Below are 15,563 nucleotides of genomic sequence, written 5' to 3'. Positions count from 1 at the left end.
GGGTCTCCCTGTAGCCCCAGCTGTCCTGGAACTCACTATGTAGACCAGGCTGGCCTTGAACTCACAGAGATCCGCCTCCCTCTGCCTCCCGAGTGCAGGGATTAAAGGCATGTGCCACCATGCCTGGCTCTTTCTCTAAAAAAAAAATAGTTTTATTAAAATATAATTCTTGGGGCTGGAGAGATGGCTCAGTGATTAAGAACACTGAATGCTCTTGCAGAAGACCCGGGTTTGAATTCCAGCACCCACATGGCAGCTAACAACTGTTCATAACTTAACTCCAGTTTCAGGGGATCTGACAATCTCTTCTGTTCTCTGAGGGCACTGTATGGCGTGGGTGCACTTACCTACATGCAGGCAATACACATACACATAAAATAAAAATAAGTAAAATATTTTAAAAAATACATAATTCTTAAGCTTGGCATAGTGCTGTATGTCTGTAATTCCAGCACGTGGGAGGCTGAGGCTGAAGGATCATGAGTTCAAGGCCAGCTTTGGCTACACAGTAAGACCTGAGATACACACACATACACACACAATTTTAGTATATTTTGAGTTGTGTGCCTATTACCAGTCAAGTGGTGGGGCTGGATGCCCTTTCTTCGGCTCTATCATGGAAGATAGGCCTCTTCCTATGATTGAAGCATTGACCCTTCCACCTCTCTGCTTGATACATTTCAGTCACACCCACATGCTAGCAGCCCCTAGACTTCCACCTCCAAGCCAGCTCAAGATGGCTATTTGCTACTGTGTGTCTCCCCTGGTGTACATAGGCTCCCATAGTTAACTCTTCCCAAATCAGGCCAAAGGTCTCACCGCACCACTCCAGGCTGCCCCTCTGAGGTTCCCTCCTCTGGGGATACCAATATGCTACCAAAGGAGTCAGGCTCAAGTTATCTTTCTTTCTCACAGAAACCACGAAGTCCTGTCATTTCCACTCCAGATCTCTTGGCAAAGCAAAACCAGAGGCAAGGCCACAGAGTATCTGATTCCATGAAATGTTCAAAGCAGGTGCATTTGTGGACACAGAAGGCAGACTGGTGGTCACTGCAGGGAGGGAGAAGGGATGGGGAGCCACTGCTCAACAGCCACAGAGTTTCTTTTGGGGTGATAAGAGGGCTTTGGGACTAGATAGAGGTGGTGAGTATACTAAGTCCACTGTGCTTTCAAGTTAAAATTGTTAGTTTTATGATATATGAACATCTCCACTTATTTTTTTATAGACGGAGAATGAGTATTCATTTTATTTATTTTTTTTAAATTTTATTTATTATTTTTATTTTATGTGTATGCGTGTATTGCCTGCATGTAGGTAAGTGCACCCATGTCGTGCAATGCCCTCAGAGGTCAGAAGAGGCTGTCGGATCCCATGGGACTGGAGTTACGGACAGTTGTTAGTTGCACTGTGGGTGCTGGGATTCGAACCCGGGTCTTCTGCAAGAACAATCGGTGTTCTTAACTGCTGAGCCATCTCTCCAGCCCCTCCACTTATTTAAGAAAAATATTTATTTTATGTGTATGAGTGTATTGTCTGCATGTATGTAAGTGTACCTGTGTCATGCAATGCCCATGGAGGTCAGAAGAGGGCATTGGACCCCCGGAACTGGAGTTACAGATGATGGTTAACTGCCAAATGGGTGCTGGGAACTGAACCCAGGTCTTCTTCAAGAGCAGTCAGTGCTTTTAACTGTTGAGCCATCTCTCCAGCCCTATCATCTCCATTTAAGCTATTTATTTATTATTGAAATAGGTCTCGATACGTAGCTCAGGCTGGCCTCCAATTTTCAGTTCTCCTGACTCAGTCTCCTCACTCAGTGCTAGGATTACAGGTGTGCACCATCTGCCCAGCCTTTAATCAATAGATCAATCCATCCATCTATCCATCCATCATCCATCTCAGGTCAGTGTACTTTTTTTTTTGAGACAGGGTTTCCTTGTAACCCTAGCTGGCTTAGAACTCATTATGTAGAGCAGGCTGGCCTCTGTCTCACAGAGATCTGCCTGCTTCTGCCTCTCTGGTGCTGGGATTAAAGCTATGTACCAGGTTACTAGTACACTGTTCTTAAACCTGATGCCTTATCACCACTTAGTCTCCAGGCAGTATTAGCCCTCCACCCCTGCCTTCCAGGGTTAAACCTTCTGTGGGGCCTCATAGCCTATGGACAAAGTCCATTCCCCACAACCCAACAGTCAAAATCCCTCAAGTCTTGACTTGTCACCTGTCAAACCACTTGTGGCTCCTTAGATATGCTGTGTTATTTTTCCCCTCACATGTAAAATGTTGCAGATGCTTCCTTCCCTGGAGTCCCCCTGCCTTCCTTATCTCTGAGGATTCAACGCACATGTGAGGCACATGCAGATATCTTCACTCACACCTGGCAGGCTCTTGCTCTGTCCGCCTGTACTACTTTCAAACACAATGCACTGCAGAGTCATTTTATGCCTTTCCCTCAACTCAGAAATAAGAAATTTATGAGTGAGTTCTTCTTTATGTCTCTAGTACTTAACAGCAGGTGCAGAGACTAGTCAGGCCAGAAACAGATAGAGGAAATCCTGTGAGGGAATGTGCCTGAATGAGATTTGATCCATGCAACTCTAAGAGCAGACCAGACTCGGGGGAGACAGCTTCGGGTTCAGTTAAGGAGGTGCTGCTGAAGGGCTCAGGCCTTCTGTACATCGTAGGCAGGCCCAGAACCAATGACTATGGTGGCTGATGAGGAAGGGAGAAAGCCTGGGAAGGGGGCTGGAGGGGTAACCCCCAGCTTTTTAACCAGAATCAGGCCATACCCCATTTTGACAAATGAATCTCTAGGTACCTGGGAATCACCCCTCACTGGGGAACCAGCATGCAATGCTGCCATGATTTGATCCCACAGACTCCATCTCTCTCAAGACAGGTTTCAAGCTGGTCTGACATCACTATCATCTCTCATGGCTGGGGCCTTCATGTCTCCCTTTGGTACAAGGCATTTGCCTAAAAGCCTTTCTGCCTTTGACTAAAAGTGGACGCTTGGCCTTGGCTGATCTGCTCTTGTTGGTGAGAGACTCTGTTTTAGGGGAAACGCTGACATTCTGGGGGTTCCTACAGAGCCTTCTGGATGTGTGCTCAATCCTGGCTCTGTTCCACCTCAGTGTTGCAGTTTTCTCGACAGTGAGATATATTTTGAAGGGCTGTTGTTAGGGTAGAGGTAATGTAATAATTGATTATATAATGATGTATATAATTATACAATCAATGATCTATTATTATATATTAATATCCTAACATTCCTACTTTTAAATTTTTTAATTAAAAAAAATTAAAAATTTAAAAAGTTTACTATTTATTTTATGTGTATGAGTGTATTGCCTGCATGTACGTAGTAAGTACACCCATGATATGCAATGCCCAAGGAAGTTGGAAGAGGGTGTCGGATCCCCTGTAACTGGAGTTATGGATGGTTAACCACCATGTAGGAGCTGGAAATCAAACCTGGATCCTCAAAAGAGTAGCCAGTGCTCTTAACTGCTGAGCCATCTCTCCAGCACAACATTCCTACTTTGACCCCGTCTTTTGACTTTGTTTGTACTTCATTGCTGTGACAAAATACTCTGACCACTACCAACTTGGGGAGGAAAGGGTTTATTTATCTTACATCTCCCGGGTCACAGTTCATCAGGGAGCCCAAGGTAGGAACTCAGGGCAGGAACCTGGAGGCAGGAGCTGGAGCACAGGCCATGGAGGAACACTGCTTACTGGCTTGCTCCCCTGGCCCCTGCTCAGCCTGCTTTTCTATGCAACAGAGGCCCACCTGCCCAGGGGTGGCACCACCCACAGTGGGCTGGGCCCTCCCACATCACTCATCAACAAGATGCCCCTCAGACATGGCCACAGGCCAGTCCAATAGAGGAAATTCCCCAATTGAGGCTCCCTCAACCCAGATGTGTCAAGTTGACACTAAAGCTATCCAGCACAAGCTCTCAAAGGTTGAAAGTGTTTCCTCTGATTCAACCTTGTCCATAGCCACCAGTGCCCTTCCTTGTCACAAAGCTCTGGCCACACAGGAGCATTCCCTGCCTACAGACTTTGCCCTTGACCTCTGCTGGAGCTCCCACAGCACAATCACACTGGAGGCTGCATCTTCATGTAGGATGCTGGATTGGCCTTCTGACAGTCCCAGTGTGCTAGGGGGCCACCATGAATTTGCAGAACTCCTCTGACTTTTCAAAGTATCTTCATACATGTATCTAGGAATTTTCACCTTGACTGGTGTCTCCCATTAGCTTGTGCTGCTTAGTACCCTAACTCTTCTGCATATATTCCAGGTTATCCTTTGGCTAGCAGCTGCAAGGGGACCCCACTGAGGGTTCCCTTGCCTTGCTTTGTAAGGTCTTTGCTCTGCCTGCGGCTTGTGCCTTGCCTGGTGAGCTGGGGGATGAGGGAGGCATGAGGCAATATGTTTCTTATGCCACTTTCACTGGCATTGTGATCACAGGCGTATCAGCCTGCCACACTGGACCTTTATTACACAGGCACATTCTAGCTATCTGCAGAGGCCTGTGGTGCTGTGGAGCTGTCAAATCACTATCCCTGCCATGCAGAACAGTCCCTTCCTATAGGTCAAGCTTCTGCCCGCCTCCTCACCCCAGCATCACCCAGTCTGCCCATCCAGCTGAAGCTGGTACTGAGTGGCATCTCTGGAGGAATCCAGCAGAGGGACCTGGGCCAAAGCTTTAGCGTCCCCTTCCCCCTCTGGCCATCAGCCCTGGTGGCCCTGCCACTGTTGGTGATTGTTAGGGGAGTGCTGGGCAGACAGTGGTCAATTCAGTGAGCAGACCTCTGAGCAACAAGCCCTGTGCTGTGCCTGAGCTATTCAGTGTGGGCAGAAAAGGGTAACCAAAGCTTGTGGGTTGAACACGGTAACCCTCTGGGCTCTGGCCTGGGTTGTGGGGACACTTTCTACCACAGTTTGCTCACCTCCCACCCTATCTTGGGTGAAGTGGATAAAATGAGGGTCCCAAGGCTGTGGGAGGCCCTTGATATGATGCTCCCAGGGGATGTAGGAAGAAGAGAAGCCTTTGGGTGTGGAGGAAGGAATGTGTGCCTGGCACAGGGAGACAGAAATAAGCTGTGATCAGGAGATGGAAACATTACCCACAGGGCCTCCCTAAGATGCCAGGCAGACTACCTGGGCAGGAGGTATGGAGGCTGAGGTAGGCAGTAAGTTTGTGGGACAGGATAGTAGAGTGGCCACCCCTAGAGACTTCATCCCATGGGCTCTTTGAATAAATGCCCCATTTCAAACCCTCTCTCTGTCCCCTAACTAGAAGTTGGGGGGAAAGTTGGATATTACATCCTAGACCATGTGTGTGTGTGTGTGTGTGTGTGTGTGTGTGTGTGTGTGGTATACAAGTATTTGTAGATGTGTGTACATGCACGTGGAAGCCAGAAGACAATCTTGGGTGTCTTTCCTCAGAAGCCATCTACTTTGTTTTTGAGATGGGGTCTTGTACTGGGACCTGGGATAGACAATTAGGCTAGGCTGGCCAGCCAGTGAACCCTGGGGATACACCTGTCTCTGCCTCCTGAGCTCTGGGATTACAACTCTGGCTGTTGGCTGTTTATGTGAGTCCTGGGGTTTGAACTCTGATCCTCATGCTGGTGCAGCAAGCACTTTACCAACTGAGCTATCTCCCTAGCTCCTTCCTCAGCTCTAGGTTTAATTAATTAAAAAAACATGGCAGGGGCTGGAGAGATGAGATGGCTCAGCAGTTAAGAACACTGGTTGTTCTTGCAGAAGACCTGGGTTCAAATCCCAGCACCCACATGGCAGCCAACAGCTGTCTATAACTCCAGTCCCAGGGTATCCGACAGCCTCTTCTGTCCTCTGCGGGCATTGCAAGCATACACATAAAATAATAAGTAAAATAAAAGTGTTTTTTCGAAAAAAACATGGCAAACATTGTATGTACTTATTTTGTACTCTGTGATGTTTTGACATGTATATGCATTCTGAAATGACACTTCCTCAACCCTGAGAGGAGATAATGATAGTGCCTTTCCTGGGGGGCTGTTGGAAGGACTCAAGGCTGTCCCTGGAAAGCACATGCTAAGAACTCATTAGAGAGGATCAGGTGTCATTCCGAGACCACGGTTCTGCTGCATGGCCCTTTGCCTTGGAGACACTCTTTGATACTTACAGATCTTTCTCTCCCAAGTTTTGCATTAATCTGTGATGTGATCCCAGACCAATCCCCATACACCTTTGCCTTTTGAGATAGGGTCTCACTATGTAGCCCTGGCTGGCCTTGGACTTGCTATGTAGATAGATTGGGCCAGCCTCCAGCTTGCAGTGCTTTCCTGACCTTTGCTCCCAGCATTCTAGAATTACAGGTGTGCACTACCATGTCCAGTCTTCAGTTTCTCAACAAGGAATCCCAGGCCATACATTCTCTGTTATTTGAATTGAGGACAGGGTCTCATTAGTAGCCTTGGCTGACCTGGAAATGCCTGTGTATATCAGGCTGGCCTCAAACTTGTAATGATCCCAAGGCTGAGATTATAGGTGAGTAGTATGCTCTTTTTTCTTTTTTTTAGAGATTTATTCTTATTTTTAATTGTGTCTATGTATGTATGTATGTATGTATGTATGTATGTGTGTCAGATCCCTTTGAGCTGGAGTTATATGTAGTTGTGTACCACCCAATATGGTAACTGTGCTGGGAACTGAGCTCAAGTCCTTTGCAAGAATGCTGTGTGTTCTTAACCACTGAGCATTCTCTCCAGCTCACATTATCTGTTCTTAAACTCTAGTCTCTTGTCATTTTATTGCTGTGGAATCTGGCAAAATGACCTTGTTTAGTTTCTGCTTATGTGTAGCTCATTCAAATCCTCCCCGCCGCCACTTTGAAGTGTTTCTGTTGTAGTTTGGGTTTCTATGCACCTAGAAACTCAGGATCCAAGAGAACACAGGTCTCCAGCCTTCAAGTTCCGTGGGAGAAAGTCAGGAAGAAACCTTTTATTACCTGTTGTGAAAGATGTGAAGAGTCGGATGTTGTCCCGGGCGAGGGTTTGGTAGTAGGACCAGCTGAGGTACATCACCAGGGGCACCCAGATGATGGGGACACTGTACCTGCAGGAGGGCCATCAGGATTAGAGAGACATATGTATGAAAGGAGGAGAGGGGGGCAACAGGGTCCAGCATCTCTAGAAGCACACATCTTGAACTATGGGGCAGGCACGCAAGGTGGCACTGCGTCAAGGCACAGGCAGAAAGTATGTGGAGACCTGTGGTCACAGGGACACTGATGTGGGGAGCAGGGGAAGAGAAAAGAGAAGCCGTGAGTCTATCTGTCTGTCTCTTGAAATATCATGTGCAGAAAAAAAAAATCACGCAGCCCATGTAGCTGACTTTGTGCAGCTGAAGAGACACTGACCTCTTGCGGCAGAAGGAACTAATTGCAGGCAAAATTGTTCTCATGGACATTAGCTGTTAATACCACCTAGGAATCTAGAATACAGCAGATGCAGCATTTAAAGTGGTTTCCAGTTACACAGTAGGATGTCACCCATATAGGAGACATACTGATGTGCCAGAATTGCTATGGCTGCAACCTGTCCATCTCTCCCCAAGAGCTTATAGTACATCCTGGTATTTTAGGGAGGGACTCAATTGCCCCTTCCCTTTCTGTATCTGACTGGCATTATCAGCATTATCAGAAAAGAGGGACTGCCCATCTCAGGCCCTACAAAATGCTCACCAGACAGTTTTGGAGAGGGCCTCGATGAGGTCTGAGTGGAAGAGGCGGATGGGCCTGGTCACTGGCTGGTGCACCCACTCATCATACTTCTCCCCCAAGTAGCCCACCTGCCACAGGAGAGGCTTCTGCCAGTCCACCAGGTCCTGTAAAAGACAAGGTGGACCCTTGGTATTCATACTTCTGACATCCATTTCCAAATCCAGTTACAGCTTCCTATTCTCTAGCTCCATCTCAGCTCACATGGTCTGTATGGAGCCACCCACCCTTTTGCTTTGGGGGGAATCCAGACCTGACCACACTGCCCATTACAGCCCCTGGCTGTGGGATTCAGAACAGGCCCTTGACTTAATCTAGGGCAGAGTCATCAGATATATGTTCTTCCCACTAGAATTGCTAAATTGGCAGAGTGTGAGCCTGGAGTTGCTAGCAGAGCCTGATTGATAGTTCAGACAGCTCAGAAGATGGCCAAACCAAGAGCTAGATAGGCAAAATCCTGGTGATGGTATTTAAGAGCCCAGATTCAGCCATGATAGATTCTTTACATATAGAAGCCAATACATTCTGCATCAGAAATGAAGTAGATCCTTTCTCCTCTACCATGGGCTTTCTTCTTGATATTGACATGGATAATTCATTCATTCACTCATTCATTCAAATAATCATTCATTCAACAATTTTCTTTCTGTCTTTTTTTTTTTTTGGCCTTTTTGAGACAGGGTTTCCCTATAGCCCCAGCTGGCCCGGAACTCATAGAGATCCACCTGCTTCTGCCTCCCAAGTGCTGGGATTAAAGGCATGTGCCTGGGTTCATTCAATAATTTTCTTAACATTTAATTCATGTGTATGAAATCACAGGCATGTAAGAGACCACCTTTGTTTCATATAGCTTAGTGCTTAATCAAAGCAGAGACCTTGGAATCAGTTTGGCGTTCAAATCCTGACTCACTCACACTATTTGACTTTGGAGAAATTACATGATCTTTCTGAGCCCCACTTCCTCAGCTATAAGCTAGAACAGCATAGGGTATTCAGGAAGAGGCATGCCAAGCAAGACAGTTTGGTGCTGATTCAGGGAAGCTGAGCTGTAGAGGCAAGAGGATTGATACAAATATCTGCCCAGGTCCAGGTTAAGAAAGGAAGGCTTTGAATAGGATCTGGGTTTGTTCATCAACACTGAAGGTTTGGCTAGGAAGACAGGGGAAACAACCAAGGGAATGTGGGTACAGATGTGGAGTGGAGAATGACTGTAGCCTGTGTGGTACCTTGACACTCTGTGGATGCAGAAAGAAATTTGCTGAGGGCTCCTTTGTAGTTTATTTATTTTAATTAATTAATTAATTAATTTATTTATTATTTTGTTTATGTGTGTGTATGTGTATATACATATGCACATGTGCCACAGCACATGTGAAGTAGAGGGCAACTTTCAGGAGTTGGTTCTCCCCTTCCACCATATGTGTTCTGAGGACTACCATGTAGCAAGTGCCTTTACCAGTTGAACCATCTCACTGGTCCTATGCTGAAGGTTTAATAGGATACTCTGTTCAGATCCAGGACTTGGTCCTTCATCCGAACAGTCAGTTGTCCTCATTTCCCAATTGGTATGCATATCACAACAATACTCAAGGCTAATCCCCAGACAGAAGCTCAGAGACCCTCTAAATATCATATAATATGATATATATATAAAATCATGATACATAATCTTTAAATCATATCTAAATGTGTTCTAATGCACAGAGTACAAAATACATTAGCATATGAAAATACTTTATAGAGGTTAACATGAACACATGATGAAAAATGTGCTCAAATGTTTTACTCATGGGAATGCAGAGCAAAAACGTTTGGAGGCCACACTTCTTCTGGTTAGTGACGTACTCGACGATTTCTGATGACTTAGCCTATTGAATAAGATGAATCTGGATTCCAAACAGTAAAGGACAATGAATCTGGCATCAGGGGACCACCTTGAAAGCCTGATCTTGCCATTTATCAGCTGTGAGATTCAGGGCCAGTGTCCTTATCTCTCAGAGGCTCTCACTTCTTTGGTCTGTGAAGCTGATATCCCCACAATCTACAATCAGAGTATGTCCGATACAAGAGATCAACTTTCAGTACAAGAAAGGTGGCTACTGCAGGTGGGAGGGGTGGCAGTGAGGGACAAGGGAAGGAGAGGAAGAAGCAAGTGCTGCAAGTGGAGGGTGCGAGCCTTGGAGGGAGATCCTGCTGGGATTCTGAGAACCTGCCCTCTCACCCCTGCACAGGCCTCCTTGCCAAAGCTGGCTCAGTCCCATAGGTCTCCCAGGAACCAGCCTTCATGTGTTCCCAGCCTCTGGGTGGGTGGGTCCTGGAGCAGGCAAGCAAAGCCACTAGGCATTCTTGTTTTTGTGACCAGGGCAAGAGGTCCACATTTTACCTGGTTGCTACTCCCTTCCTAACCCCAGCCTCCTTAATCTCATTTCTTGGTTCTAGCAGCAGATGGGTTCAGTGATGTGTCATCCTAGGTCTCCAAATGCACATTCATGCACACCCTACACCACCACCACCACAAGGGAAAACAAATGAGAAGAACCTTCTAGAAAACTGTGTCTACACCTTATCTTGCAGCAGCCCTCGCCCTTGAAGGAGCTGGGTCAGGATCACCTGAGAGCTTAAAGTTTTGCCCCAGCCTCAACAACACAGAGATAACACTGAGCATGTGCTATATAGCAACCATACCTGTAAATACTCTACATAGCTTAAGCCCTTCACTCATTTCTTCCTATTCCCCAACTGGTCAGATACTATAATTAATCTCATTTGCAGATGGAGGAACTGAGGCTGGTAACAGGGCTGGTTGCCCTGTTAGATCTTGATGAGTGGCCCCCTGACTGTGAGGAAATAGTTATCTCAGTCCAGGTAGTGCTCCTTGTCCTGAAGTCCACTTTGATTAACTTTAGAGGGATACTGGGTATCCTACCTAGGGCCTCCAGTAGAGTTAAATTCCCAATCCTTTCACCTTGATATTAACAGAACCACACTAGCTCTTGAAGCTTTGTTTGCATATGCTTAACTTTTTTTTTGCTCTTTTAATCTGTACATGTGTTTTTACTGGAAATGCATCTGTTAGCTGGCTGTGGTGATGTGTGCCTATAATCCCATTATTCAGAAGGTAGAGACAGGAGGGTTGCCACAAGTTTGAGGCCAGCCTGGTCTATGTAGTGAGTTCTAGGCTAGACAGGGCTACATAACCTGTCTCAAGAAACCCAAGATAAAATAAAATAGTGCATTGCTTGCAGATAACACAGATCTTGCTTTCTGTCTAGCCAGACAATGTCTACCTTTTCATTGAAATGTTTAGTTTGTTTACATTTTTCTTTTTAAACCTTTGTGTGTATGATGTGTATGTGCGTGCATGTTTGTATGAGTGTGGATGCATGGCATGTGTGTAGAAATCAGAGGACAGCCTTGGTTGTCAGTCTTTGCCTTCTACCTTATTTAAAGTAGGGTCGCTTCTTGTTCACTGGTTGGCCCATGAGCTCCCGGGAAGTCTCCTGTCTCTGCCTTGCATCCTACCAAAAGAGTGCCAGGATCACAGACATGCAAGTACTGCATCCCACTTTACATGAGTTCTGGGGATCTGAACTCAGGTCCTCATGCTTATGCAGCAAGCACTTTACCCACTGAACCATCTTTCCAGCCCAAGACTGTTTATGTTTAATGCTGGTTTATTTTCTTGCTGGTTTCTATTATTTCTTTCTTTTCTTGTTTACATTATTTTGTTTTTATTTAAAAAAAATTTTTTGGTCTTTTTGGGATAGAGTCTCCCTGTAGCCCCAGCTCTCCTGGAACGCACTATGTAGACCAGGCTGGCCCTGAACTCACAGAGATCTGCCTGCCTCTATCTCCCGAGTGCTGGGATTAAAGGCGTGCGCCACCACACTCAGCTTATTTAAAAATTTTTACGTTTTATGTTGTATGCACATATATGTGTGTGGGCGCATGCCATACATATATGAAAGTCAGAGGACAACTTGTGGGAGTCAGTTCTCTCTTTCTACCACATGGGTCCTGGGGATTGAACTCAGGTTGTCAGGCTTGGCGGCAGGAACCTTTACCCACTATGCCATCTCACCAGCCTTATAGTAATTATTTCAAAACATTCTATATTATCCTATCTGTTTTTAGATATGCCTGTATGTATGTAAGTGCACCGTGTCGTACAATGCCGTGGAGGACAGAAGAGGGTATTGGATCCCTTGGAACTAAAGTTATAGACAGTTGTTAGCTGCCATGTGGGTTCTGGGAATTGAACACAGGGCCTCTGCAAGGGCAGCCAGTGCTCTTAAATGCTGAGCCATCTCTCCAGCCCCATAGACTTAGCTATTTTAAGAAAACAACCATCTAGGGCTGTTGAGATGGCTCAACAGGTTAACCTGTTGAGCAGGTTAAGGCACTTGTTGCCAAGCCCGATGGCCTGAATTTGATCCCTGGGACCCACACAGTGGAAGAGAGAACTGCCTCCTGCAAGTTGTCTTCTGCATTCCACACTAATGCTGTGACATGCATGTCCTGCCCCACCCCCAAAGTAAACACAATAAAAAAAGAAAAAAACAACCATTTATAGACACTACACAGAGGTGTGGCCAAGTGAACCCCTTCTATCTAACTGTTTGGGCAACTTTTTACTTTGATCTGTTTTATCCTTATTTTGTAAAGCAAGCAGAAAGTAACATAGATTTATAAGTGTAATTCAGGGCTGGAGAAGTGGCTCAGCGATTAAGAGCATTTGCTGCTCTTCCTGAGGACTTGGGTTCAGTTCCAGCACCCACATGGTAGCTTACAACCATCTGTAGCTACAGTTCCAGAAATTGCAATGCCCTCTTCTGGTCTTCTGGGCACTGCACACATGTGGTACACTTACATATGTGAAAGCAAAATACTCATACACATAAAATAAAAGTAATAAATAAAAACATATGTTTAATTCAGTTGAGGCACAGGAAGAAATGTGTCAAAATGTGAGCAGCATGTGGACATTCCAGCCTGAATTTCATACTCCACTGTGATGGAAACAGGACAAAAGGACAGAGCAGACACAGAAGGCTGGAACCTGACTGCTGAAGAGATGTTTACAGCTGTGTCAGGAACACAGCTCTCCAGCAAAGGGTCTGCTCTTTGATGTCCTGTTACTCATGTGATTTGTGATTTGTACACATGATTTCAGTCACTTCCTGTGTAGACCAGTAGGCCCTGATGGCCTGACTACATTGACAGGCTTGGTGTCTAGCGTTAGTACCAAGGCTGCTTATGGTCCGCCCATATCTATCCCACACTGCATCTTCCTGAGGTAGCCCTCCTTGGTACCCAGGGAGAGTCATTGAAGACTTTGCTTCTGCCTCCTTCAAAAATCCCTCTCATCATCAGGGGCCAAAGTCTCTAATTCTACCATAGGGCCTCTGTCCTGCTTTCCAGGAGAGTAAAGTGAGTTGTTTATACAGGTACAGAAATGCAGGCCCACGGACCGTCTCCCTATGTTAGGGATAAATATATTGAGACCCATGAGGTTGGCTTTTGAGATGGAATTGATTGGTTGATTATGGAATGGGAACCTTGTCACCTTTGCTAGGTTGTTCTGGTTTGGTTTGGGTGTTACTTCCTTATATTACATTTTATTTATTTTGTGTAGGGGAGTGCGTGCATACGTGTGTATATACACCCATGAGGATATGTCACAGGGCACCAGTGGAGGTCAGCAAATTGTGGGAATAGATTTTCTCCTTCCACCATGTGAACTCAAGTGGTCCGGCTCAGCAGCAGGTGCCTTTACTGGCTGAGTCACTTGCAGGCACCTGGTGTTGGTTTTTGAGACAGGGTCTTGCTATGTAACCCCGACTGATCTGGAACTTGCTATGTGATTAAGGCTGGACTCAAATTTGCAATGATCTTCTTGCCTCTCTAGCGCTGAAATTACAAGTATGTGCCACCACATCTGGCTCCTTCCCCGAAGTTTGTTTCCTTCTAAACAATTTCCTAAGAGCTGGGACCTTCATCTTGGGTGATAGGCTTTGGTTTAGCTGATACATGCACTCCGTCTTTTTTCAGTTCTTTTCCAGTCCTGGTTACTGAAGGAGAGCTTCTTCACTGGCTGACAGGTTCTCACCTGATGCTCATTTCCAACATGGCAGCTGGTGGGAACCTGATTTTGAAAAGGGATAATACAGGCTGACTGCCCAGGAAGGATTTAATAGGGTAGAAAGGGGCTCATTCCTACTTTACTAGACTGAGGACCCTGGTGGCCCCCTGCCCTCACATACAAGTGGCTCTCTTCCAACGAGCAGGCTCGTGGTCCTGGCCCCTCCCACCCTGTGCTGCCTAAGGCTTGGGACATTCAGGGAAGGCATCACAAAGGTCTAGGGCCTTTGTAAGGGGTTAGTAGGGCCAAGTGGGGAAGAGCAGACCACAGATCACACCTCTGGCTCCCAGGCATCTGGGGACTTCCATGGCTACCCTCACTTTATACTTGTGGGACCTGATGCTTTACAGCGGGCAAGTCTAGCATTCATGGTCACCTGCTACCGCAGGGCTATGTGGATGAAGGTGAAGATATGCCAAGAAACTGCTCCAGAGTTGGCAGCTTCCTGGACTTGGTGCTTCTTTGGTGATTTTTAGACCTGAACAACAGGTTTGGCTCAGCAATCAGATGCAAGTCATTGAGTATTTAGGCCTCATGTACCTCATGCCCTTCCCCCAACCTAGCCCTGCCCCACCCTTGCCCATCCAGGAAGGGGGAGGCAGCTCCAGGCTATGACAGGAATGCAGCTGGCAGCAGCACACAGCAGGGGGAGAGGGCGGCCTGCTGCCCAGAGAGTGGGCAGAGGGCCTGCTGCCAGGGTGAGGAGGTGCCTCTGCTCTCCCTTTTGCTCCCTAGATTCCCTTCTTCCTGGGCAGTACCAGGACCAGGTGGCACAGGACACCACCATGGGGCTGCCCCAGGCCAGCAGTGAGTGCTCAGATTCTGCTTCTCCCCAGGGAAGCAAGTGCAGGAGGTGGCAGCTGCTGGGTGCCAGTGGCTTGACTCCTGGGTCCCACTGCCTTGACTCCAGCACTGCCCCAGGGCAGCTTTCTGAGCCAGGGAGGTGGAGGATGGGCTAACAGCAGCAGCCAGTAGGGAGGGGGAAAAAAGACAAACAGCTCCAGGAATCTTGGCTACATTTTTTTCTATACCCTAGTGATAAGCCATCCTGGGCTAGGGATCTCATAGCCATTATCCTTCCTAAGCCTTAATCTTCAGAGCCTGAGACTGTGATAACCTCACATTATGGATGAGGACACTGAGGTGGGAATGCTCAGACATGGATGCTGAGGCAGGGCCTGAACCTGAGCATGGAGCTCAAAGCTTGAGTTCTTGTTGTCTGAAGACCTGCATCATCAATCAGTGGAATCAGAGGCCCCATGGCTGTGAGTTCTCCAGTACAGATCTATAGGGGTTCTGGAGTAGTGTCTAGTATTAGCTGTGGCAGCAAGTGGGCTGGTAGTGACTTTGCCAGGATTGGCGCAGACCTCTCCTGTACAGTGGAATTGGGACAAGTTTAAGTCCACAGAGGCAGTTTGGGTCACCAGCTTTGTCCTCTGGTGACCTATGTCCCTCTATTCATCCAGGTGACATGAAGCCTGGAGAAGTGGCAGAGTACCCAGAGGTGAGCAAAGCTGATTCCACAGCTTGGAGTTTCATTCTTCCTCAGAAGTGGGTTTGCCACGAGGCCCCTGTTTTGACCCAAGTACTATTTCCCTAAGTCCTCAATGACTTATGTTAAGGACTTTAAAGGGTAAACCCA

The 15,563-nt window shown here is 46.8% G+C and overlaps 1 protein-coding gene across 2 annotated transcripts in view; it reads right to left on the bottom strand.

The window, feature by feature from the left end:
* Fa2h (fatty acid 2-hydroxylase) overlaps positions 1 to 15,563 on the bottom strand; it is a 69,849-nt gene that overhangs the window by 10,437 nt on the left and 43,849 nt on the right. For both annotated transcript variants that reach the window (XM_008822971.1, XM_008822970.1), the window contains exons 3-4: positions 7,744 to 7,886; positions 7,009 to 7,115 (exon numbers count right to left, since the gene is read on the bottom strand). In XM_008822971.1, coding sequence (XP_008821193.1) covers positions 7,009 to 7,115; positions 7,744 to 7,886 — 250 coding nt within the window. The remainder of the gene's footprint in view (positions 1 to 7,008; positions 7,116 to 7,743; positions 7,887 to 15,563) is intronic.

Source organism: Nannospalax galili, unplaced genomic scaffold (assembly GCF_000622305.1).
Source record: "Nannospalax galili isolate Female #2095 unplaced genomic scaffold, S.galili_v1.0 scaffold568, whole genome shotgun sequence".
NCBI lineage: Eukaryota > Metazoa > Chordata > Mammalia > Rodentia > Spalacidae > Nannospalax > Nannospalax galili.
Note: the sequence above shows the minus strand (reverse complement) of the source record. Positions and strands in the feature narration are given on the sequence as shown.